This window comes from Pleurodeles waltl, chromosome 2_1 (genome assembly GCF_031143425.1).
Source record: "Pleurodeles waltl isolate 20211129_DDA chromosome 2_1, aPleWal1.hap1.20221129, whole genome shotgun sequence".
Taxonomy (NCBI): Eukaryota; Metazoa; Chordata; class Amphibia; order Caudata; family Salamandridae; genus Pleurodeles; species Pleurodeles waltl.
In genome coordinates this window covers 463645124-463672392 of record NC_090438.1, presented here as the reverse complement: position 1 = coordinate 463672392, position 27269 = coordinate 463645124, and the positions used below count along the sequence as shown (strand labels likewise).

At 44.2% G+C, this 27269-nt stretch overlaps 1 protein-coding gene across 1 annotated transcript in view; it reads left to right on the top strand.

The window, feature by feature from the left end:
* LOC138265628 (glycine receptor subunit alpha-4) overlaps window positions 1-25079 on the top strand; it is a 500430-nt gene extending 475351 nt beyond the window's left edge. The window contains exon 8 of the mRNA XM_069213515.1: window positions 22124-25079. Coding sequence (XP_069069616.1) covers window positions 22124-22417 — 294 coding nt within the window. The 3' untranslated portion in view covers window positions 22418-25079. The remainder of the gene's footprint in view (window positions 1-22123) is intronic.
* Window positions 25080-27269: the final 2190 nt, after the last annotated feature.

Sequence of the window (27269 nt, the reverse complement as noted above, 5' to 3'; positions counted from 1 at the left end):
CTATTATTTCTCCTTCTTCTTCTTCTTCTCCTTCTGGATCTGTACCGGGCTCAAGTTGTAACCCGTATCTGTCTACTTCTGGGAGAACCTCTCCTTGATTTAGTTCTCCTGCTGCCTCTACTGAGATAGGCGCTCTGTCACCTCTCTCGAACTCATTCACTGTTTGAGGGACGAGGCTGTTCTCAGTGGGCCCTCCGGCAGTCTCAGTTCCTTCTTGACTGTTTTCTAATTCTGAGACTTCTCTTCCTGGAGCTGTTGTGCCGGAAGCTTCAAGTTCCTCGTCAACATGACACGTTACCTCCTTTGTGTGACTGGCATATATCCAGTTTGGAACTCCGGCACACTTCACGGCAGTAGTGGTTGTCAGGATTACTTGATACGGACCTTTCCAACGTGGCTCCAGACACGATTTTCTCACGTGCTTCTTGACAACCACCCAGTCACCGGCTTGTAGGGTGTGGCCTGGATCTCCAATCGGTGGCAATGTGTTAGCTTCAACCTGGTGAGAGAAAGAGCAAACCACATCAGCCAAACCTTTGCAGTAGTCCAACACCATATCATCTGTGATATTCACTAGAGCATTTTCAGGTACTGCTGGCAATCTCATAGCTCTGCCCATGAGGATCTCATGGGGGGATAATCCTGTTTTCTTGTCAGGGGTGTTTCTCATTGACATCAGCACTAAGGGCAATGCATCTGGCCATTTCATATTGGTAGTTGCGCACATTTTTGCCATCCTCGATTTCAGAGTACCATTAATTTGCTCTACCAGCCCTGATGCTTAGGGGCGGTAGCTACACTGCAGCTTCTGTTCGATGTTGAGTGCGGCACACAGGAGTTTAATCACCTCATTGTCGAAATGTCTGCCCCTATCTGACTCTATGGAGACCAGAAACCCGAACCTCAGTATTAGTTCCCTAAGTAGCAGCTTTGCAACTGTGAGACTGTCATTTCTACGTGTGGGGTAGGCTTCAATCCAGTGACTGAAAACACACACAATCACCAACACGTACTTCAATGAAGTCCATTTGCATTTTGCTGAATGGACCACTAGCTCTCCCAATGTGGCTCAAGGTTACCACTGTTCCCTTTCCAGCATTCATCTTTTGACAGATGATGCACCTGTGACAAATAACCTCTGCAGCATGTCTGAATTTTGGGTTTAACCAGTCGATTTTAAATGACCTGATCATCGCTTCCCTCCCGAGATGAGCCTGTCCATGATACAGTCTGGCAAACTGAGATAGAAGACTGTTTGGCAGGACTAATTTTCCTTCCTCTGAGACCCATAGATCATCGGCCCTTTGTACACATTGCATTCTTTGCCAGGAGCCTTTTTCCTCTTTGCTTGCACGACTTTGCAAGGTTTTTAACTCATTTAGAGTATCAACCACCCTTAATGCAATGTTCAAACACGTGTAATTGTCAGTTTGCAGTAACAATTCCCACTGTTCTTTGAAAGATATGCAGTTCAATGTGCAAAACCTTGCGACTTGATCTGCATAACCGTTTCCCATTGACACAAAGTCTTGTGACTTAACATGAGCATTGCATTTCACCACAGCAATTTCAAGAGGCAACTGAATTGCATGTAACAAATCCTTTATTTGTTCACCATTTTTCACAGGAGAACCACAAGAGGCCATAAAACCCCTTTGTGACCATAGTTGGCCAAAATCATGTACAATTCCAAATCCGTATCTGCTATCAGTATAGATAGTGACTCTCAGATTCACAGCTGCGTGGCATGCCTTGGTAAGGGCAATTAATTCTGCCACTTGTGCGGAAAACACTTTCTCTAGCCAGGAAGCTTCAATGATACCAGCTATGGTACACACGGCATATCCAGCTCTCAGTGTTCCAACAGAATCTCTTAAACAGGACCCATCGACAAACATGATACAGTCATTTTCTTTTAACTGTGTGTCCTGAATATCTGGACGTGGTTTGGTACATAATTCGGTTACCTCAAGACAGTCATGTTCAAACTCTTCCTCATTGTTAATTTCAGCGTTCTCAACAGGAAGTAAAGTTGCCGGGTTCAATACAGTGCATCGCTTTAGCGAGACATTTGGTGACCCCAGTATGATTGTTTCGTACTTAGTGAGTCGAGCATTTGTCATGTGCTGAGTTTTAGTTCAAGTCAACAAAATGTCAACTGAATGTGGAACCATTACTGTTAGGAGGTATCCCATGACTATGCCTTCACACTCTGTAAGGCTCTGACCAACTGCTGCAACTGCGCGCAAACAACCCTGTAAGGCTGCTGCGACGGGGTCCAAGGTAGCTGAAAAATATGCTACAGGGCGATTTGCATCTCCATGGACATGTGTCAAGACAGACAAAGAACAGGCATCACGTTCATGACAAAACAGTAGAAAAGGTTTCGTATAATCAGGCATGCCTAACGCTGGTGCCCTGCACAAGCATTCTCTCAATTCCATAAATGACTCAAGCTCCTCTTTGGACAAAACTATGGTATACGGCTCATCCTTGATTTCTTTTCCTGTCAATCTTATCAAAGGTTTTGAGATATTCGAAAAGTTGGGTATCCACTGGCGACAGTAGCCCACCATTCCCAAAAACATCCTGACATCCCTTTTTGTCGTTGGAGGGTTCATTTGCAAAATGGCTGTTATTCTTTCTTTTGATATTCTTCGGGACCCTCTCTCAATCAGATGCCCTAGGTATTTCACCTCTTTCTGACAGTATTGCAGCTTCTTGGGTGACACCTTATGTCCGTTCTTTCCCAAATGATTCAACAAAGCAATGGTATCGTATTTACAGTTGTCCCTTGTTTTAGATGCAATCAGAAAATCATCAATGTACTGCACTAGAGTTGAATTAAAAGGCAGTACTAAGGGTTCCAAATCCTTTTTCAGTATCTGGTTAAAGATGGACGGTGATTCAGAAATCCCTTGTGGAATTCTGCACCAACTGTACAACTTATCCAGGAATTTGAAACTGAACAAAAATTGGCTGTCCTCATGAAGAGGTATCGAAAAGAAAGCTTGTGACAGATCTATAACAGTGAACCACTCAGCATCACATGGAACCTGAAACATGATTACTGCTGGATTGGGCACTACGGGGCAACATTTTACCACAATCTTGTTTATTTTTCTCAAATCCTGCACAATTCGAACCTTGCCACAGGGCTTCTTTAAACCCATTATGGGAGAGTTACACGGACTGCTCAAAACTTCCTTCAGGACTCCCTGTCTCAAAAAGTCTGCGATTATTTGTGAGACTTCAATGAGAACATCTTGTGCCATATGATATTGAGGCACCTGGGGAAACACTGCATTTGGCTTTATCTGGACTCTAACTGGTTCCACACCTTTTATTAGTCCCTCTTCTTTTCCTGTTAGGTCCCACACTTTCTCTGTTACCGTTCCCTGTAATTCGACAGGTAGCTCAATCATGGTAAGCATTGGGAACAGGGTAATTAAAGGGTAATCCTCATTTGTTGTTCCTGTGTCTTCTTCTGAAAACTGACCTTCATCTCCTTCATCGTCACTATTTGTCTGCACTTTGATTCCATCATTGGAACAGGTAATCGAGCATTTTGTTTTGCACAATAAGTCCCTTCCCAGTAGGGATACCGAACTTGAATCACAGACTAGAAACCTATGTAGCCCCTGAAAATTTCTTATCTCAACTTGCACTGGATCTGTAATCGGATTTGTCAGATATTGGTTTGCTACTCCGACTACCCTTATGGTACGCCCTGAAAGTGGTAGTTTTGGAACCTCTGCACTTCTGACTGTAGAGCGTGTTGCTCCGGTGTCAACCAGAAATGAGACTTTGTGACCCATCACCTTGCCCTCCACATATGGACCCCTTTGATCCACCTCTAGGGATGCTGCAAGCCTGCACTCTTCACTGTCTGAGCTATCATCTGACCACTCTCCATTCGTGCCGTTTTCACCTTGCAATGGAAACTGTTGTACTGTACCATTTTGACTCATTACCTGGCCTGTGACCTGTTGAGGAAGCATCACCTGTTGCTGTCCCATGAGAGCCATTGGTAACTGCATTTGCTGTCTAGGTACCATGGGAACCTGCTGTTGTACTGGTTGCATTTGCGCTGGCTGAAAACGCGGCATTTGCATCTGCTGCATGGGCTGTACCCCTTGCATTTGTACCAGATTGTTCTGAGAATTCGTGTTTTGATGTCTTATTTTTGGGCCTCTTACATTCTGCAATGTACCAACATTAGTGCTTTGCTGAACAACACCATCCTGCACCATATTCGGGCACTCCTGTTTCCAGTGCCCCACGCCCCCGCACGCTTGACATGGTGACATCTTTTTCGTCCCTTGTATGTCATTTTGAACCACAACAGTATTCAAGTCTGGAAGGCGATTCACAAACCCTCCGCCTCGACCTCTCGGCTGTGTCTGAAACGCACCATTCATTTGCGGTTGCTGCTGTATCATCTGTTGAACTCCATTTCCCTGTATTCCTGCCTGTGCAGCCCTTATCTGCATCACCATCACTTTCTTTTTCAGCTTCTTCTGCTTCACCTCAATCTCTTCGCTACAATATTTCGCATACTGCAACACTTCGTCAATCGGCTTCGCTTGCCAACAAATCAAATGATTCTTAATCATCTGGCTAACTTCTGGTCTCAACCCTTCGACGAATCTGAACACAAGGTGGTTCATGTCTTTCGGTTCAATAGTCTCAGTACCACTGTAGTGTTTGAATGCCTTTGACAATCTCTCATAGTAAGCATGTATTGACTTCTTAACCTCTTGAGAGGTCCGGTCAATCTTCTGCCAATCAGTCACCTTCGGCGACACCTATTGCTTCAAAAACTCAATCACCTTATGATAGTACTTCATCACCTCTTCAGAGGGTGCCCCTGTCACCTTGTCCCTTGCCGGCTCCTTCGTCGACCAGTCTACTCCTCTCTTGCACTCAAGCCACAAATCAGGCGGAACAATGATCTCAAACAAGGTATTCAAGTCTTCCCAAAGACACTTTGCAAGTTTCACAAACCTGTCTGTCTGTTGGTACCACTCGATCGGCTTCTCCCTCAATCTAGGATAATCATTAGTAAAAGATAGGATGTCTCCTCTGGACCATGGCACATGTACTAAGACACCACCTGCTGTTTCTCTCATAGGCAGTATTTTACTGATTGCACATCGGGTGAGGCTTTGGCTTGATTAGACCCTGGACTGTCACCCTTTTCCCTATCTCTTTTCTTTGCCCATCTGCCTTCCCATTTTTCCAGTGCACCCCAAACTTGCGCACTTTGCAACAATTCTTTCAAATGTGCCTTCATTCCCGCAGACCTCATGTGCTCAAAGTCTTTGGAGTCAAAATCCAATCTGTAATTTTTTTTCAGGTGCTTAGTGTTTTCGATATCAATATTGTATTTATCTGCCAGGTTCGCTAGTCTCTGATGCACCTTGCCCACTTCTTTGGTAATCTTAGGACATAGGAATCTTAATTCTGCTTCTGTGTATGACTCCAATCTATTTACCCCCATTGTACCTTCCACTAATTCAGCAGCTTCTGCACCTAATCTTACGAAGTTTAGGTACTCATCTTGCCTTTCTTTTTCTGGTTCGACCGGTGTCACTGCGGCCTTTTGTGAAGTATATGTCTTTTCTAGCCATTCGTTCAGCTGTTGAACTGTGAAACCCTGCAGTGAGATGCTCCCTGCATGTATCATCGGTGACTGTGAGGTGTTTGTACTCATTGTCTGCGGAGTCAAAACCCCTAGCCCTGCTTGCCGCATTGCTTCTATGGGTGCTCCTACCGGGCTAATGTCTATTGAAGACCTCTGCTTTTCAACTGCTTGTTCTCCTGGGGCCATTATCTGGGGAGTTCCCATAGACCCTCCTCTTATCGCATCTTGACTCATTACTCCCTGGTTTCATACGTCTGTTTTGCCTTGGGCATACAATGGCACTGGTGGACCCACAGTAATCGGTAATGATATGGCGGCAGGTGTCTGACCTGGTCCCAGACTTCTCGGACCGGCAACTCCATAAGTCTGTTCCAAAGTACCCGGGACAGGCACTAATGGTGGACCAGCTACTGGGTTTTACCCTGGTATCAGTTGTGGCTGTGGTTGAGACAGTAATTTCGGAGTTGACTCAATCTGCACTAATTTTGATTTCGTATATATCGGGTCTGGCGGCACTATCAGATTTGTAGTAGTCTCAAGTACGTGAACGTCTGGGTAGATTCTCTGTATCTGTGGTGGAGGCTGCAACTGTATCGGTATGTCTGGTGCAGTGGGTACACTGACACCATTCTGTATCAAAACCGTATCACTAGTCTGTTCCGTATCAGCAACTCCCTTGTCCTGCGTCTGGTTCCCAGGATCCACACTAGTGCTTGGAGCACTGTCGCTCACCGCATAAGGTGGCGGGCGATCATGTAATAATCTGTCCATGAATTCCTCATCGTCTGAATCATCTTCCTCTTCCCAAGGTCTTTTATTTTCTTTAGAATTGCTCGAGTCTTTATCTGTCTTACAGGAGGCTTTCTTTCCCTGGGTTTCTTCTCCCTGTGCTATTGCTGGGAACAATTTTAGTCCGTCAACAATTCCCCTTCTCCACATTTTACGCTCGTTATCCCATCTAGCCTCAGCATAGGATTTTTCTGCCCTTCTCAGTCTTCTCTGAAACCTTTCTTGTCTATGTTTGAGAGCCATCAGATCCCAAATCGCTAAAGCCTCATATTGAGCTAGTCTCGGAGGTGGTTTCTGTGTACTTAACATCCACCTTAAGTTTTCTAGGACCCTCGTATTGAATGTCCCATGTTCTGGGAACGCTAGACATCCCTCTTTTTCTGTTAATTTGCACCATTGTTTCATCCATAAACAAGGCGCGACACCCTTTTCTTCCATAACTAAGTAAGCTGGAGTACCCTCGGGTGGTGTAGGCTCCCCATTAGTAGCTACAATATATGCGTCTCCTTTCAGAGCGCTTTTGAATGCCTTGACAAAATTCATTTTACAATTTTCTCTTATTTGTATTTTAGTCAGAAGTGACTTAGTTCCCAGGACACTCTTCACCCACCTTTCTCAACCTATTGCCTCTCACGGACGGCAGCCAATCTGTGCGCGACCCTTCTCGACAACTGACCTATCTCAGCGCGGCACCACTGACGTCACACTCATACACATGGCAGCTGACAAAGTCTTGCGGCTCGTCCCCTCCTCACTGAATTCACACAACTAATGCAAAATTACTGCGAGCACCTTTAACAACAATACAAATCTGCCGGTTTACTACAGGAAGGGTAACACATTCGCTTCAGAACTTTACAGAGATTTAACTTGAAGCTTCAGCCGCTACTTTCTCCTTCTCAGTCCCTGCATACGCAAGCAGAATTCGACCCGCAAATTCTACTCTCGACTTGTCAATGGCTCATCCTAGTGCACTTTAGAACTTGCCAAATCTCCATCGAAGGTTTCACACATACATTTCAATTCAAACTTGACTTGCCAACCACGCCCGATTGACCTACTAAACCGCACAGATTACAACATAAACCCAAGTGTCTCCTACACTTGTCAACATACTCCAGAGTCTTCGACCACGACGGGTCCGAACATGAACAACCAACCACGTGGATAATTTTGAGCACCAAGCGCCACACTCATGTGAAGTATGCCGACTCCCTACTCTCATACTACGGAGTACGCCCACTCCTACTAAAACAACATTTAATTGGCCTAGATACACACAAATTTCACAATCACCTGCAAAAAGGCATAAGCTAAGCAAGCGCAAGAACCCTAAACCACACACATTATGGCGCCGAGAACATCCCCAACTCACTTAGGCAGGCTCCGAGATCCCGGGAAAGTCATGGTGAACTTAGAAACCCATCATACCTCCAATTTGCATTATCACAGAAAAACAAATTAAATAATAATTTTCCGTCCTAGGGCCCCCAAAGGCCAAAACCGTTGCTCTGCTACCAGAACTGTTAACGCGTCTTTCTATGTTAATTTATTACACATTAGGACTCGTTTTAGGCCAATGAATCTTGTGACCCAGTGGAGAGACACTGTAGGACGAGATAACTGATCAATATGTCAAGCAATATATCAATAATGTCATCAATATTTACCACCACAATGTACTTTACTTTGGATAAAGACATTAATCAAATTGTCGGCGCAACCATGACCTTTCAGCCATGAATAACCACACCTTCTGATAGAATTTTAAGAATTTTATTCCCTATTGATTACAATCTACGAGCAGAAGAGTTAATCTTAATACCAAGAAACATAAAAGCATAGTCACAATATGGCAACTGTGATAAGATTTCATTAATGCAAGAACCACAAACATAAGAACATAGCACGGCGTGAACATAGATTAGAATACAACAAATATCATATAAGTCTCAGTTCAGCATAGCGTAATGTCAGTCATTTGTCTATGTGCGTCAGTCGAAGTGAACTCCTATCCTAACCACAGATTAGCATCAGCATGTTGGACTTCATGCAAAACAATTTAGAACACAAATTTGGAAAACATCTAGCTATGGTCTCTAACAAAACGAGCAGTTGGTACCTAGAAAGGAAAAGTAAACAGACAAATTACAAATTGTATTGTCATAATTACCCTCCAAGGATCGGGTCAGCGCACAGGATCAGTCTTCATCTTCAGGACAGCAGTCAAACGCCATTAGTCTAAACTTAACTAAAGGACAGGGGACACTTCCCTCATAAGGAGGAGAAGCATAGAGGGCAGTCTATGGGTGAGGATGGTTTAATAAGTCACAAAGTCACCAAACAGAGTGACAGAGTTTCTGGATAAAATCAATAGCATTCCCTACCTAGTTCTCTCGACCCTTCTGTGACATGGGTTTTTATCCCTTTTTCGTTATACCTTCCCCCAAAATTCTATTGGACATTTGTTATACCCCACTATCTTTAACCTATCAAATTATACATTAAGTAATCCCAATTGTCACCCCATGATAATTCATAACACTTTGATTGGTCTTCATAATTGACGTCTTCGGAAGTGGCACATCCGGGGGTTAGTTCATCACTTGGCACGTTTCCTCGGGTCATGAGTTCCTTTGTCCATGGTTTAAACGTCCTTGTACATTACATTAATCTACATTTGTTTCAATCTTGTGCATAAAACTTATACTAAAGCAGCAAGCATGCGGATGAGAACGGAATTACAAAGATGCATGCATCTACCAAGTTGGAAGAAAAAGAACATTTGCAGGGTCATGGCCCTTTGCGAGTCAGCACACTGGAAAACAGAAAATGCTTTTAATATGAGAGCCAGGCAGCTAAACTGCAGCTCACGCTAACTTAAGGCCTATAAGGTTTTTAATATAAATGCAATATTGTAATCGTTAATATAACTCGAATAACCATAGCATTAATGATTCTATTTATTAGTTTGCGTATACATTGGTTGCCACACATATAATAGTCATTATTCAAATGCACGTTTAAGCAAAGTCACTATTATTGTCATTTTCTATGCAACATCATCACACATTAATATAGATATTCTATTCTAATATAGGTTATATAAATCTACACTCTCTCAGCTACATGTCAGTCAGCGAGAGCTTAGCTGCATCTATCCCACAATGCTTACTAGACAGGAAGACGACAGCATTATAAAAGTAACATTTGTAAAATATGAAAATGGAATTGCATATCCAATGTGACTTTTGGTTTTTATTTGACTTTATTAGCTACATGCCACATGAATGCCCTTCCAAATTATTTCCGAACACAAGTTAGCAAACATAGGCTTTCAAACACTGTATAGTTGTGAAAGTGTGTAGCTGCCTTCTAATATCTTAATACTTGCATTACCTTTTTAAACATGACTGTGCTCATCTCACATTTTAGGATTAGATAAGGAGTATCTGAGTATAGACTTTGCAAGGTACAGGTACAGCTGTCTTGTGCTGTGCTAAACCTATCATTTAAAATGTAAAACAACTAACATTGTTGGTTTAATAGAGTGTCATACAACTATCCAGTTGGTCAGGATGTAGGCTTTGCTCCAAATGTGAGAGGAAGATGTTTCCACAACAGATGCACACTGAAAGCAATGCATTAAAGCAGACTGTGCCACTGGTTACCTCCCTGTATATAACTTATAACAATTTAAAACATTCCAACTGAATAGCAAAATAATGTCCTTGTTTTAGCGAAAGGTAAAAGCTGATACAAACTATTTAGCAGTTTCTCGTTGCTCATTGTCCAAACATGTAAATATCATCTATCCAGTGCAAACATGATACAGGTCCTGGAGGAACGTGCCACAAAGATGTATTTCCTTACAGTTTTTCCCTTTGTTTTCTGTCAGGAAACAACAGTCATTCAGTGGGGTGGAAGGGAACTTTGATCCCCATTGTTTGTTAGTTACTTTAGAACTTCAACAGAATTACATTTTAATGGTGTCAGTACTGTTTCATTAGTCTTGGGGTTACGTGGCTATATTTAGAAATTGGGTGATGGCATGCATTACAATTTTAAAGGTGGAAGCTTGAGGAACCTCTTGATATGTAGGATAGGTTGCTTTCCTTCAATACTTAATATGAAGGCAAAGGTTTTTCTTTATCGCAAGCAGAGAAAGGTGGCTAAATCAACTAGGAAGAAGCATTTGCAATGCAACAGGTCTCGCATTTGCTCGAGTTAGAGCAATTGTCATTGCAAGTTCCTAACTGGTCTTTTCTTGACACATAAACTGAAAATGAAGTGTAAAACAGTTGACAGAAGAAAGCTAATTCAAAGAACCACGGCTGCCATGAGCATGAGAGTTCCTCCTTGCCTGAATATCTAGAAAGGGTCACAGCTGGGATGTAAGGCAAACCGGAGGAGGGACCATCACACGCGGCAACAGGAGGAATTGTGATGTAATGTAATGGCCAACAGAAATGTTCAGGAATGTTCACTCAGTTCCAGGGGAGGGAACTCAGCACACAAAGGAGGGACATGTCACAAAATGCATCAATTAAAGTGAATCATTTAAGACAAGCACAGCAATGAATGAATAGCAAGAGTGGGTGTGTTTAAAATCCCACATAGAGATTACAACAGGCTCTATAGCGCTTACACGCTCTACCCTAAAAAAGATCACTGGGGCCCGAATGCATGCACAGGTAGCTGCCAAAGTGATAAATGCATTTCATGTTAGTATTTTTGTGTAACTCCACCTCCACTAAGAAGGTCAGGAAGTGGGTTATTCGTCAGTTTGAGAAGGGATTCCCTAAGCAACTCAATAAACAACAAATGGTTATGTCTCAACACAAGTGTCAGTGAAATTGGGCAACTTTTTTAATTCCCCAGGGAAATGTGTGTTAAGTTCAAGAAATACCAACAAATCTAGTGTCCACAAAACAACACAATAAATATCCCAACCAATTTGGAAAACAATAAAGAAATGAATAACCAAACGCACACCAAAACATTACAAATCATATATGGAGATCATGGAATATGATTTTTTTAAGGTTTAAAGAAATAAGCACCTAAATAAATAAAGTATCAATGTAAAGTCTGAGTTTGTGGTAGGCCTGTACATGGGTGCAATATCAAGGCAACTATAATGGAGCAGAGGTCAGATACATAAAGCAGGTCTCCAAGTCCTCAGTTTTGCATTCTGACTTAGGTTAAAATCATACAATGGGTCAAAGTCCATGACATAAGTTAGTGAGTGCCCTCTAAAATTCAATATGTCATCACTGAGCTCCCGCTAAAACTGTTGATTTTGTAGCCAAAAGCACAAAGTGGGACAAAGCTGGATTTTGCAGCACTAAGTCCACTTTGTCAGAGGGATAGATTTGTTGCCTTGTCAAGTTGCACAGTATTATCTTTGAACTTAGAACTATGAACAACTTTTGGTCCTCAAAATCCTCCAACAGGGCAATGCTGAAAGCAAGCAAGGCAGGACCCCATAACGGATGTATGTCGGAACGTGGCCTGCCGGAACAACGAATGCCTGAACAACGAGGTCGGAACAACAACCTCGTAGTTACCACTAATGCCTTTACCACGAATGCCTTAACAACGATTTTTCATTGTAAAGGCATTCCTGGTAAAGGCGTTAGTGATAGACATCCATTGTTCCTGCATGCGTCCCCCCTGACCCCCCACCCCACCCCTAAAAATTACTGCAACCCCTCGCCTAAAACCACACCAACTCCCCACCCTTGACTCTAAAACTACCCCGCCCCCAGCCCTATACCGGAAAATACCCCAACCCCCCACCCCCTGCCCTAAACCTAAAACCCCGGCCCCCCACCCCCACCCCCGGCCCTAAACAAGAAAATACCCCGACCCCTCACCCCCGGGCCTAAACCTAAAACCCCGACCCCCCATCCCCCGGCCCTAAACCAGAAAATACCCCGACCCCCCCCCCAGCCCTAAACCTAAAACCCTGACCCCCCACCCCCGTCCCCTGGCCCTAAACTAGAAAATACCCCAACCCCCCACCCCCGGCCCTAAACCTAAAACTCCGACCCCCCACCCGCCCCCTGGCCCTAAACCACAAAATACCCCACCCCCCACCCCTGGCCCTAAACCTAAAACCCCGACCCCCGCCCCCGGCTCTAAACCAGAAAATACCCGACCCCCCACCCCGGCCTTAAACCTAAAACCCTGAACCCCCACCCCCGCCCCCGTCCCTAAACGAGAAAATATCCCAACCCCGCACCCCCGGCCCTAAACATAAAACTCCTGCCCTAAACCAGAAAATACCCTGACCCACCACCCCCGGCCCTAAACCTAAAACCCCGACCCCCCACCCCTGCCCCAGCCCTAAACCAGAAAATACCCCAACCCCCCACCCCCGGCCCTAAACCTAACACCCCAACCCCCCACCCCCGCCCCCTGGCTCTAAACCAGAAAATACCCCGGCCCTAAACCTAAACCCCTGGGCCCCCACCCCTAAAACAGAAAATACCCTGACCCCCCCACCCCGCCCCAAAAACTAAAACCCTGACCCCCACCACGCCCCACTCACCTGTGTTGTTGCCTCGTCGCGTCGTCCTCCTTAGCCGACTCCCTTGTTTGTGCCTTAACCACGCATGCACGTTGTTTAGCACATGCGTGGTTAAGGCACAAAACAACAAGGTCGTGGTTAAGGAAAGCGTTGTTCCGCTTTCGTTAACCAGTACTTAGTTGTTCCGGAGTCGGCTTTAAGGGCGTTTCCCCCCCATAACAGATACCATTATCATGAGGTCCTGCTGAACCTGTTTTCAGCACAGTAAAAACTCCAAATTGGACAAACCTATATTTGCTTGCATGCCTAGGGTGCAATCTCCATAGGCGAGACTCAGCACCTTGGAGGTAGGATATATGACTAAGAGCTTCATTTAGTGTATGGTCCTTACTCTGTCAGGGTCGCAATAGATATTGCATCCATCAACCTGAAGGAAAGAAGACCACCATATTTTGAGATCACCACCATCCCACAGATTATCTCTGTGCCTTCAGAGGAACCATTGTGATGATGAATCCTCTGAAGGCAATGCATATTTGTTGGCGCCTTTTGGGTCGTCACACGCAAAACATATATGGTTTTCAGGAACAAACTCACAAAGCAGGAGTTTGTCATTGAAAAACAAAACACTAATGGTCCAGAACCTGGGAGTTTTCTCCCAGGGTGAGTGGGTCATTTTCCATTTTTCTCAGTTCAAAATCTCCAGATTTTTCCTGGGAGAGACAGACAGAAAAAATACATCAGACATCCACTCTAAATATGGTGTGCAGTCTGATGTCCTTAATCTGACAGGTCCGTTCTGCCTGTTGGTGTAAGCCTTCCAACAGTGGAGCTACCAGGAGCACTGCCATCAGAAAGAAGATGGTCCACCTGACTGTAAATTGGGAGGGAGGACTGTTGGTTTGGCAAACAGGGTACTCTGCTACATTAGTGGATGTGTTCTCTGTCGACCAAACTTTAACTCAAACACTCTGCACTGTTTTCTCCAGCTGCTGAGAAAACTCCTCCATGTCACTTCTCCAGGCTTGAAATCCTCATGGCTGGATCTAAGTACCAGGTCTGTCTCCCATCGAGGACCCGGCAGAGTCCAGCCCTAGTGATCAACTAGGCCTTCAATGAGTCCAGAATCCTTCGTTTTTGTGTCTTTGAGTAGGAAAACAGGAGGTCAACTATTGGGCCCTTGAGAACTTGCTTGGAATAACATCCCACAACACATCAAAGCCTCCTCCTCCTCCCTTCTTGCTGAAGACTTGGCTCTTCAAGGATGCCCATCAGTGCTAGGCTCACTCACCTGCTACAGGTCCAGGATACCCTTGGTTTGATTAGCACACTCTAAAAATACACGTAACATAACAAGGGGAAGTCAATGCTCCAGGCTTTGTGATTTGTGTTTTGCCACTTCAGTCTAAGAAAGGGTGAAAGTCTGCACCTTTTAAAAAATTTTATTTCTCCAGGCTTTAGCAGCTCTTTTCTATGCTCAGTTCATAATGAGTAAACATTTGAGAGTTTACAGGCATCAAGCCTTTCCATTATGGTCAAAAAGCGACTTTGTCCTAGTCATACCATAGATTTAATTGGGCGCGAAATAATTATTTTGCACGTTTCTTGCATGTGGTCAGAAAACAATAGCCTAATTTTCAGTACACAGCTTCTCACAGCACATGGGTGCACATTGCTACACCAGCAGGAAAGTAAGCAGTGGGTACAGCACCACCCTTGGCACAGTGGTAAGCTAGGAATCTGACTCCATATCAGCCTCACAAGGCTTTTGGAACAGAAGAGCATGTTTGCCTTTCCCTCTGGATTCAGAGAGAATATTCAAGTCCCAGAGATGCTACACAAGCTCAGCAGGCCTGCATCATGCTCTATTTGAATATTCTGCTTCATGTGGTGCACATGTTGAGCCCAAAAGTGATTAGTATCACCTGCCTTAAAGGTATGCATTCAGTCAAGCAGTTCAATGAGTTTACTTTATATACAAAGATCAATTGACATTCTATAGAGCTGTGTTTACCTAAAGCTAAAGCAATGTTGGAAACATGGCTACTACATAGAAATGGCTTATATGCTGAGCACATATGGATTTGTTTTGTCACCTTTTAATAGATGCACAGGATGGTAGAAGCAAGCATAATCACCTCAGATCATAGAGAAGTCCAGAAATCAGAATACAGACAAGTCAAAAGTTTTTGTGTTTACACAGGTGCGGCTCCTCCACTAGGGCGGAGGAGGGTCACCCCCGCCAGCAACAGCAACTGCAAACCTTTTGTTATTATAGTTTTTTGGTAAAAGGGGCAGGCCACAGGCAGTGACAAGCACTTGGAGGGAGTGCCCAGCACTTCCCCTCATTGCTCATCTATGTTTGGCCCGGCCATCTCGGGCTGGCCAAACACACATGCGCAGTAGGCTGTCTCCAACCCTGCACTGTGTTGCCAGGCAGAAGAGAGCAGGCACAGGCTCCCAGTGTGCCTGGGACCGCCGTGGCTGGGCGCTCCCGGCCAATCATAACGCTGCTCTGAGCAGCATCAGGATTGGCCACAAGGCAGGCTGCGAGCCTGTGTTTGCAGTCTGCCTGCAGCAGAGGAGCGGTATGGTAGTGACAGCAGCGGTGACGGTATGGGTATTTTTTTTATTTATTTTTAATTCCCCACACCCTTGCACCCTCCGCCTCACCCTTATAAAGCACCGCAACCTGCTCCTGGGTTTACAGTAAGACATATAGATCCTTTACTTGTGGCAGTGGTATTAAGTTCAGGACAAAGTTTAAGAGCCTACCATTTATACAAAAAGATTTCTAGAGAGAGGATCCTGTCTATAGGTAGAAACTGAATAATAATCTTGGGGCAGATTTATGAAGGCTTATTATGTTTTCTTTAGTCTGGTGCAAGTAGGAAATAAGATTTTTTTTCTCCTAACTTTTCAGGCTTTACATCTGGGCTGTACTATACAGCACACATTCGAAGTGGAAAGAGTTTTACAGTATGCCTGCATAATATTTTCTATTAGAAGGCTATACTTCCACTACAACACCTTTGCTAGTTATGCACCATAGTGCCTATGCTTGGCACTATGGTGCAAAGTTTAGTGCACGGAGCAAGGCAGCCTGAAAGCGTGCCAATATTTGGGAAGGGACCAGCAGCACCATATCTTGAAAGATATGACACTATCCTGCTCTCTCCAGATCACTTAACACAGCACAGCTTTATTAACTGTGCTTCATAGAATAAAATTAGTAAATTCACCCTCTCACCTCCAGCCATACTCTAGCAAAAGTATAGAAGTAGTTTGCTTGAGGTTTCGCTGGTCTTCCCTCCATCAGCTGTCAGCAATGCAACCATCAAACCTGCTCTTTTGGAAACACTGTCAAGCAGTCAACACTACCTAGTGTAGTAATTTTATGCTATTCTGTAAATATTTCTTATGTCTTGTAACACAGGTATTTTTAAAGGGAATTGTGCTGTAGTGAAACGGGATGGTGATGATGCTTTTTAGGAGAGCATTTACCTCTAAAACAAATAGCTTAAAGTTTCCTTTCAGAGAAGCCCACCAATTTTCTAACTTCCCAATAGTAATATTGTGTAAGAATTCACATTTTGTGACTGTCTAGATAGCCTTTGTTACAAATGGGGTCTTTGGTTGGCAGTCAGGTTATCCCCTGTCCAAGCAAGGACCCTCACTCTAGTCAGGACACAGGGGAAACATACTTAGTTAGCCCCCCACTCACTCCCTTGGTAGCTTCGCACAAGCAGAAAGGCTTAACCCAGAAGCAATGTGTAAAGTATTTGTACCAACACACATAGTAATACAGTGAAAACACTACAAATGGGACACCACACCAGTTTAGAAAAATAGGCAATATTTATCTAAATCAAACAAGACTAAAACAACAAAAATCCAACATACACAAGTCAAGATATGGATTATCAAAAGAATGAGTCTTAATCCATAGAAAACAATGGAAAAGTTGATTTTACACAAAGTACCTGGTTTGCATAAAAAATAAAGCCACATAGGTGAGCGTGCGTCGGAAAAGACAGCGATGCGTTGATTCCTTACTTGCAAGTGAGGCGTGCGTTGTTTCTTCTCTGGTCGGTAGGAGATGTGTAGTTTTCCCCCTCGCAAGACAACGATGCGTCGATTTCCAGATAGGGCACCTCGGATCCATGCAGGTTCACAATGACTTCGACACCTAGCGACGATGCGTGAGAAATCCAATTGCACGGTGTTAGAAAACCCTGCTGTGTGGGGCTTGCGTTGTTATCAGCAGCCACAAGCGGGTGTTGCGTGCTTTCTTCAGCCACGATGTGTCCATCTCCCAGCCGCGATGCAGGTGTAGCACTGATTTCAGCCCCAAAGCGGGTGGCTCGTTGTTTATCAGCTGCATTGTAGATGGTGCATCGAAAGTTTTTACTGCACTGTGTTCTGTGCGTGGATTTCAGTACTTGTTCTGCCAATTTCACCTTTCAATGGCCCAGGGACTGGATAGAGCACCACTTGGCAGGGCAAAGGTTTCAGCAGAGAGTCCAGGTGCTGGCAGAGATAGTCTTTGATGCCCTTAGACTTCAAAACAGGAGGCAAGCTCAGCTCAAGCCCTTGGAGATTCTTCTCAAGCAAGAATACACAACAAAGTCCAGTCTTTATCACCTTTTACAGGCAGAAGCAGAAACTTCAGGATAGTCCAACAAAGCAAAGTCACAGGCAGGGCAACACTTCTCCTCAGCTCTACATCTCTTCTCCTTGGCAGAGGTTCCTCTTGGTTCCAGAAGTGATCTTGAAGAAATCTAAAGTCTTGGGTTTTGGGTCCATAACTTATATCCCTTTCTGCCTTGAAAGTAGGCAAACTTCAAAGGAAAGTCTATGTGGTCTACAGGATGCTGCCTTGCCCAGGCCCCAGACACACACCGGGGGTTAGAGACTGCATTGTGTGACGGCAGCAGGCACAGCCCATTCAGGTTTAAGTGACCCCTCCTCCCTCCACTCCAGCTCAGAAGGCTCATAAGGATATGAAGGCTACACTCCAGCCCCCTTTGTGTCACTGTCTAGAGGAGATTCACAAACAGACTAACTGTCAGTCTGACCCAGACAGAGAATCCACAAACAGGCACAGTTACAGAATGTTTACAGCAAAGAAAATGTCTACTTTCTAAAAGTGCATTTTCAAACTAACAATCCAAAAACCAACTTCACTAACAGATGTATTTTTACATTGTGAGTCCTGGGACCCCAAACTCCATATTTCTATCTGCTCTCCAAGGGGAACTGCATTTTAAGGATATTTAAAGACAGCCCCCATGTTAACCTATGAGAGAGATAGGCCTTGCAACAGTGAAAAACACATGTAGCAGTATTTCACTGTTAGGACATGTAAAGCCACACAAGTGCATGGCCCGCCTTTATCATACACTGCACCCAGCCCATGTGGCTACCTAGGGCCGACCTTAGGGGGGCCTTACATGTTTGAAAAGGGAATATTTGGGCCTGGCAAGTGGGTGCACTTGCCAAGTCGAAGTGGCAGTGTAAAACTGCACACACAGACACTGCAATGGTAGGCCTGAGACATGTTTGCAGGGCTTCTTATGTGGGGGGAACAACTAGTGATGAAGGCCCACTAGTAGCATTTGATATTCAGGCCCTGGGCACCTCTAGTGCACTTTACTAGGGACTTACTAGTAAATCAAATATGCCAATCAATGAAAAGCCAATTACACATACACTTTACACAGAAGCACTTGCACTTTAGCTCTGGTCAGAAGTGGTAAAGTGCCCGGAGTACCAAAAACAGCAAAAACAAAGTCCAGCACGCAGTCAAAACATGGGAATCAGAGGCAAAAAAAGACCGGGGAGACCACACCAAGGATGCCAGATCTAACAGTCTTGGCCCATTTTTTTGTAAACCGTAGAAATAACTGATCACCACAGATGAACTACATCAGGTATTGTTTTATGGATGGTACCAAGCCCTGAAATAGGACCACTAAAAAAAGTAAGTAAGAAGATATGGAAATATAGATGGGTAACAGTGAATTATGGGAATGTTTTTCACCAAGGAGTTCTGCGTGACATCAAATAGACAATGAGAGTGAAGCTTGAGTTGTCTATGATGTCACTCAAAACACCAAAGTGAAAAACATCCCCATAATTCCCTTTTTACCAGTCTATAATTTTATGTTATGTAAGGCCCCCAAAATCATCTGCCTCTGCTTTCAACTGCTACAGTGACAAAGGAGTAATGGGGGAGGCATGAATAACAAGGCCTCTTGTTGTGTATCCCTGTCCCAAAGTTTTAAAAAAACAGAAACCTACCTGCCATCCTTGACCAACCCCCCACCACCTTCCCTGCATTCCTTCTCCCTACTTCAGCTCTTTTTTCTGCTTTCAGTCAATGCAGACAAGCAGAGCTGTGCTGACAGGCTGTCAAAGAGGCCTCTCAGCATGGCCTGGAAAGTCTTTATGGTATCACAACAGTAGGTAACCAATTTTGTAATCAACTGTTGCTATGTCATAGCAGTGCATTATGAGACTCAGAAACCGAAATAAATGATAGAGGCCTTCTAGGAGAGCCATATATAACATAAAGAATAACGGATGGGTAACAGTGAATTATGGGAATGTTTTTCACTGAGGGGTTCTGAGTGACATCAAATAGGCAACGGGAGCAAACCTTGAGTTGTGTATGATGCCACTCAGAACCCTGAGGTGAAAAACATCCCTGTAATTCTCTTTTTACCCATTTATATATTTCTGTTATATATGGCCCTCAAAATCATCTGCTCCTGTATTCAATTGCAATGCAGTGGCAGAGGAGTAATGGGGAGCCCTTAATAACATTGCCTCTGTAATGTCTCCCTTTCCCAAAAGTTTAAAAAAAAAAAAAAAACTTACCTGCTGTACTCGACAATGCCCCACCACTTTACCTACCATCCTCACCCTCCTACTTTCAATTAAAGCAGACAAGCAGAGCTACTCTTAAAGGCTTCAAGAGAGCCCTGTCAGTCTGGCCTGGAAGCCCTTCATGACATCACAAGAGTGTGTAACCAGTTTTTTTTTAGCAATTGTTGATATGTTACAGCAGTGGGTTATGAGATTTGTAAACTGAAATAAATGAGAGGTTCTCTAAGAGAGCAAAATATTACACGAGCTTTCTGACCAGCTTTCTCTAGTTATTTGTGAAAAAACAACTTAATTAGAAAAACGTTTTTTTTAGTTTTAAGATCTGAATTGTGTTGGCTTTGATGGGCACTAGGAGTTTTTATGCTTACTTTCCTTCTGAGTGAATAGTGAGGTGTGAAAGGTATTGATTTATGATGCCAACAACGTGTGTGATCCTTCATTTTCAGGTTCAAGAGCACATGAGCCACCATAAGCGGATGGCTGATAACTTGTGAGGCCTTTTCTTGGTGTCCCTGGGCAGCTCAGGGTTCATGGCCATTCATTTTAAAATAATGTAGTATAACATAATTTTTACATAGCCTACATTAACATTTACCTGGTCTGTAACAGAGTTTGACTGCAGTGGTGGTTTTGCTAGGGAAAATAGGCTGACTTGATGGATGCACATGCACGTACCCAAGCCCAATTAGTCATGTGGAGTGGGTGAGTGTAGGGTATTCACCAGGTATGGCTCCTCCACTATGGTGGAGGTGGGTCACCTCCCCCGCCCCCGCCAAGAGCAGCAGCTGCAAAACTTTTACTACAAAATGATAACAAACTATGTTTATTATTGTTTTAGAGTAAAAGGGAGAGGCCACTGGCTGTGATGGGAGGGAGGGGGAGAGCACTCCCCCTCAGTGCGCATGCATTTTTGGCCAGCCGTCTCAGGTCGGCCAAACACACATATGCACAGGGGTCTTTCCAGCCCAGCAACACAGTTGCGAGGCTGTAGAGATCAGGCACAGGACTCCAGTCTGCCTGGGAGCACCTTTTCTGGGCACTCCCAGCCAATCCGAATGCTACTGTCAGTAGCGTTCGGATTGGCTGCAGGGCAGGCCGGGAGCCTGTGCCTGTAGTGCTTGAGAGGAGCGGCGAGGTGGCAGCGGTAGAGACTGCTCGAAACTAAACAAGTACTTCAGAAATCTCTGGGATAGTTCTTTATTCAGGCTTTTTTTTTACTTGAATCATACAGACTATCAGAGGTCACGAGAGGAGATCCTCAGCCAAGGGTACCTACCCTATTCTCTAAAGTGTTCACCACCTACACTGTTTTTCATTCGTATTTACCTCCAGAACCTCTCCGGCGACTAAAAGGTTACAGGAGGGTATTATAAAAGAAAAAAACTAAAGTCGTTCAAAATTTTGTGTTTAGATGTGAAAAATAAAATCGCTAGTATTATTTAGCATTATTCTGCTGCATGAGAACTGCCACTTAGCATTGGAACAGTCCTTTGCTGATGCCCTGCCTGTAGTAAAGACACTTGTGGGACAGGTAGTTTACAGGCGCTATCCCAGCACAGCAATCGGCTGAACCAGTGCATGTGAGTTTAGATAATAAAATTTGTAATTAGGCTACCCAAATATGCACATAAAAGTTGACTCAGTATCACATTCCTAAAGATAGAAAGTGCCCCCTATAACCTCTGCTGTACCTTTCGGCAAGGTTAAAAAAAGGAAACTGCTTGCAGAGCAGAAACACAACAGCGAGTACAATATAAAACTCACCGCTGCATAAATCATAGTGTCCAATGTACTAAACCACGGATACATTATTTATCTCAACTCATTAGCGCTGGATTTTCATAACCTTCCGGTGGCTCCTCCTGGGCGAGCCTCTTGTGATTTTGTAGGCAGTCAATAATTCATGGGATTATGTATGAATGAATGTAAAGTGCGTTTGCCACTCCGTTAACTTTTGTACGTGCCTTTTCCTGATACACCCGCCTCTTACGCTGCACATGTGGAGCTGTGAAAATATGCACCTGTGCATGCTGCCATGGCGAGAGACTGCACATTTAGAAAAGTAGCTTCCTTTGTCTGTTTTGCTCTTTGTTTGCTATTTGGAATTATACTCAACATTTTATAAATGACTAATGAGTAACAATCTGGTTAATAAAGAGAGATAGTTAACCCAAGACGTTTGCAGTGTGTCTGATGCTGTCTGTACAGGGTGAGTTGCCAGTGTAACAAAAATGTTGTGTCATTCTCTTGCTTTGGCACAGGAAGAGGACGTCATGAGGGAGAGCCGCTTTTATTTCCACGGTTATGGCCTCGGCCATTGTCTGCAGCTGAGAGACATGGGAGCCATGGAAGGTTCGAGCGTGTACAGCCCGCCTCCGCCTCCACCTCCACCCCTGAAGGACAGAGAAGTCATTCACAAACGCTTTGTGGACCGCGCCAAGCGGATCGACACCGTCTCCAGAGCCACCTTCCCCCTCACTTTTCTCATTTTCAACATCTTTTACTGGCTGACCTACAAGGTGCTGAGAACGGAGGACATCCACGCTGTGCTGTGAACTATCAGAGACTTAACTAGAATGAGAGACTAGCATTACCCCCATCTTCTGTTTATACTGCAATGGCCTTTGTCCAAGACTCTTCAGCTTGGAGAAATTAGACCTTTTCTAGAGCTTAGCAGTTACAGGTATCAGTAGAAAATCGACAGATGGCAAATTGTGCACACGGCTACCCTGTGGTGGTGTTCCTTTCAATTTAGTATTTTCCACAATCCTAACATTGTTTCATACCTAAGGTTCTAAGTGGGTTGGGGTTATGGTAAAATGATTCAGGCAAAATGCTGCCAATTGCATCAAATTTCGAGTGAGAAGACATTTCTTTTAGAAGATATGGTTTTATTGTGAAGACACCTAACAGCTTTAACAAAATCTTTACGCTGGCGTAAGAACGAGACTAGGTCACAACCTCACATAATTTTCTCTCTCTAACCATGCCATGATCTGAAGCTCTGGTGAACAGAAAGGTTCATCAATGCCTGCAAGTAACGATCGGTTTGCCGTGCTATGGTATCCTAAGTTTGTTGTCAAAGCCTTGTTATGTACACACTGCAAACTGATTCAAATATGGGTATAACAACATAAAGAGAAGAACTGGACCTTCTGTGTACCTTGTAAGATTTGAATGTATCAGAACATGCAGTTATTTAGCACCTTCCAGAGAGATAGAAGTATAGTGTGAAGTCTGGTTTATGAGCATATGGTTTTATACCCCCTGTAACAACAAATGGTTCGTGTTGAGGTTAGATTAGCTATAAAAAGAGCACACGGCCTATATTGTGATTAGATAAACCTCAGCTAGAGGAATGTAAGATCTCTTCACAATTAGCTGGACAATACTGTTTCTCAATGTTCTCTCACTATGTAGAGAATAACGTTTTTATAACATTCTACCAGGCAAAGTATACCTTAGGCACTGTTCCAATACCCCAAATCTTAAAATACCACTCTTGCCATGTTTTGGTGAATTGAGCTATTTAAAGAAGGAGTTTGTCAAATGGCAAAGCCCATTGTGCTGGATGGTGTATGGTGAACATTCACTTCTTTATCAAAGAACCCTTATCCTAATGGAGAGGTTCTGGTAAAATTGCATCATTCGTAATGAGCTCCTTGATACAAAGTCATATTTATGAGTTTGTGGCACAGGGCAGCGTCACTTTGCTGCCCTGCACTGCATCACAGAGAAAAGGCAGGAATGCTCCGTATTAAAAAGAATATGGCTTGTGGACAGATTTAGGAAAGGATTGCGTTGCCCCTGCGGCACACAATCAGGAATGCACCGCATCAAAAAGAATACAGCACATTCCTACATTTGTTCCTGCGGTGGTGCAGTTTTAGCAGCCTAGCGCAACATAGGCATCCTTACAAGGGTACGTCCATTCCAAGGAAGGTTGTTTTTATGCACAAAGGTACAGCTTCCTGCATAAAAACAGTCCCCTGAGGCATTTTACTCTTTCTGTGGTTGCTGCAGAATGCAGCACTCATAGAAAGAGGAAAATGTGAGTAGACTAAAGATATTTCTACTCTTTACGTCTCACCTAGGAAGGCGTTCCATTTTGCCACATTCCCAGGTCTACCATTTTTGGTAAATAAGGAAATCCGTCAAAATCCAAGGGTGTTGCATGGGAAAACCCACGAAACACTCATGTAATTCTCCCTGGGGCAGAGTAATGCAACTCAGCGATTTACACTGCGTTGCTTTAGTCGGTATTTATGAAGCCACTCAGGTTTCATAAATCACAGATTTGAGTTGTGTCGTGCATGCACCATGTTGCGTGGTGGAAGTTCGACGCAACTGGGCTCATAGGTTGGAGAATCATTAAGATCTGTGTGCTGACAATCAAACATGGTATTATACTAATAACGCATCATCGATAAAAACGTAGATATGATCTGTTTTACAAAATTCACAAGGGAATAAATGTGTGGAATCATAAATAAATGGTTATGCAAGTACAGCTTATAACACATTTGCTCATGGTTTCATCATCCTTTTATGACCAACCAATGATCTATTTATTAGAAATGTATTAAGGTGACCTGGTGGGCAACCTAGGGCTAAGGGTATACAGGAAACAAGCCATTCTAGAAATTATTCTATACTTTACACCTGTGAAATAGGTTTTAGAGTCGGGAAATGGCAGCAGTGTAAACACAGTGTTATTCTTAGAGGCGTTTTGGTCTGCAATAGCATGTTTTTAAACAAAATCTTCTTATTTGTCGGACATAGCCTGAGTCGAAGCTCTTTGCATTCCTGGATGCCTTGCGATAATTGAGCTCCTGAGATCGGCGCGTGAGGCCGCATATTTTGCAGGTGTTCCCTGGGCCTGGAACGAGCTCCCTTTCCAAAGCGTTTTCTGCAAACGTGACAAGAACGAACTATGATAAACTGCACCTCGCGCCACTTCCACAGGATCATCATCACTCGGATGCACAAGCAGAAAAAGTCAGCGAAGGAAGTGTGCTGGGTCAGCAGCCGGCGCGCTCAGGGAAGGGATATTTATTGAAAAATGAAGCTGTTTTTTTCACACCACAGGAAGGAGAAGTGGGGGTGGGGTCAATTGAGGCTCTAAGGGACTTGTTTGTTTCCCTTTCTTATAAAAAACATGAGTATGTCTGTTGTATGGAAAGAACTGCATATTAATATTTTGTTTCTTGGAAGTGCATTATATCTGTGTTGACCTTCATTAATATCTACAATATTTGCAGTTTCATTAAGAGATGTATTTTTTATCCACTGCTTTCCACCATTGTACCACTAAAAAAAGTTAGTTTAATATGGGGCTGTGTAAGGCATGAGTCGGGGACTACGACGCGGTGCCCGACAGCACAGCATTTTAAAGGATTCCTCATTCCCCTGTAGGGCTGCCTCATTAACGCATCTACACTAAAACATGAAAGAAAGATGTATAATATTGAGAACACTCTTCCTTTCTTCCCTGTGTCATTCCCGCCCCAGAACGTTATCCATCAAACTATCTTTTAGCAAAGCAAAGACAGCCCAAGGGGAAGTATGGAGAGATATAGAAAACGTAGAATGCCACTAAAGCCACCCTTTCAAACCTGTCAACCGCGCCCTAACACATGAAAATACTTCGGGCCGTATTTATACTCTGGTTGCGCCGAATTTGCGTCGTTTTTTTCGACGCAAATTCGACGCTAAACTAACGCCAACTAACGCCATATTTATACTATGGCGTTAGAGGCGTCTAGCGTCAAAGTTCCCGGAATGTGCGTCATTTTTTTGCGTGAACCCCTTCCTTGCGTTAATGATATGCAAGGGAGGCGTTCCCGTCTTAAAAAATGACTCCCAGGCCTTTACGTGGTATTTATACTCCCGGGCAAAAGAGACGCCCGGGAGTGGGCGTGGCTAAAAACGGCGCATTTGCGCCGCTTTTTAACGCCTGGGTCAGGCATGGCGTTAAGGGACAAGTGGGCTCAAAATGAGCCCAGAGTGCCCTCCCCTGCCCCCAGGGACCCCCCCTGCCACCCTTGCCCACCCCAGGAGGACACCCAAGGCTGGAGGGACCCACCCCAGGGACATTCAGGTAAGTTCAGGTAAGTATTTTTTTTTTTTTTTATTATAATTTTTTTTGGCATAGGGGGGCCTGATTTGTGCCCCCCTACATGCCACTATGCCCAATGACCATGCCCAGGGGACAGAAGTCCCCTGGGCATGGCCATTGGGCAAGGGGGCATGACTCCTATCTTTACAATGATAGGAGTCATGTTGATGGGGGATGGGCGTCGAAAAAAAATGGCGCAAGTCGGGTTAAGACGATTTTTTAGCGTCAACCGGACTTGCGCCATTTTAAGACGCCCTAACGTCATTTTTTCCCAACGCCGGAGCTGCCTGGTCTACGTGGTTTTTTTCCACGCACACCAGGCAGCGCCGGTCTGATTGCGCCGTCTAACGCCATTCCATAAATACGGCGCCCGCATGGCGCTTCAGAATGGCGTTAGACGGCGCAAAATTTTTTGACGCTAAACTGCGTTAGCGCAGTTTAGCGTCAAAAAGTATAAATATGGGCCTTCGTTACCCAGTTAGTAACATCCATTCGTCTCTTTCCTCCAAATCCTCTTAGAAAGGCCTGGTTCTCTTCTCTGTCTCCGGTTGAGACAAGCGACAGCACCTGGACTCATCTGACTTCCTGCTTCACAGAGTCCTGACTGCTCTCCTACCTTGCAGAAATAGTAACCTGGCTTCTGATTCATTTTTCATCATGTTGCCAGCTCTCAATTCCCACAGGAAAACACCAATATTCTTCTTCCATCCACTCTTGCTTCTTTTTACCGTCTCTTCTCTTTCAGCAGCAATTCTCCATTTCTCCGCACTGTCAGAACTATACAGTGGCCGCGTGTGGGAGTAAGGTTTTAAGTTGATTGACTGCCAGGCACACATGCATCACCTGCCAGTTCTTCAGAACACACAGGGCCCACAATTAAGAGGCCGGGCCACAGGCTTAACCAGATCACAGGTCCTGGTCCCAGGTCAGGGGCAAAGGGACCTGAAAATAGAGACTCAGTTACCCCTGGAGAAAGTTATGAGGAAATATAATTCAATCCTTTAGAAACCCACTTTTCAGCAGCATAATCATGGTAATGCCATTAACTTTGAGCAATAATGCCCTGCTACTCTATAACTCTGTCTCAGCGAAGGTGCAGAACATACTTTTTCATCTCTGGCTCAAATTACTTCAATGTGAAGTACTTCATTATTTTCATTAACTGAAAGAGACGCATGTCCCTTGGTTTTCTATAGAACTGTCTGCTCTGGAAGTCGGTTGAAAAAGCTTGGATAGCCGCTGGCACCACACTAAAACCCCAACTGACAGTTGTTTTTAAACAGGAACTA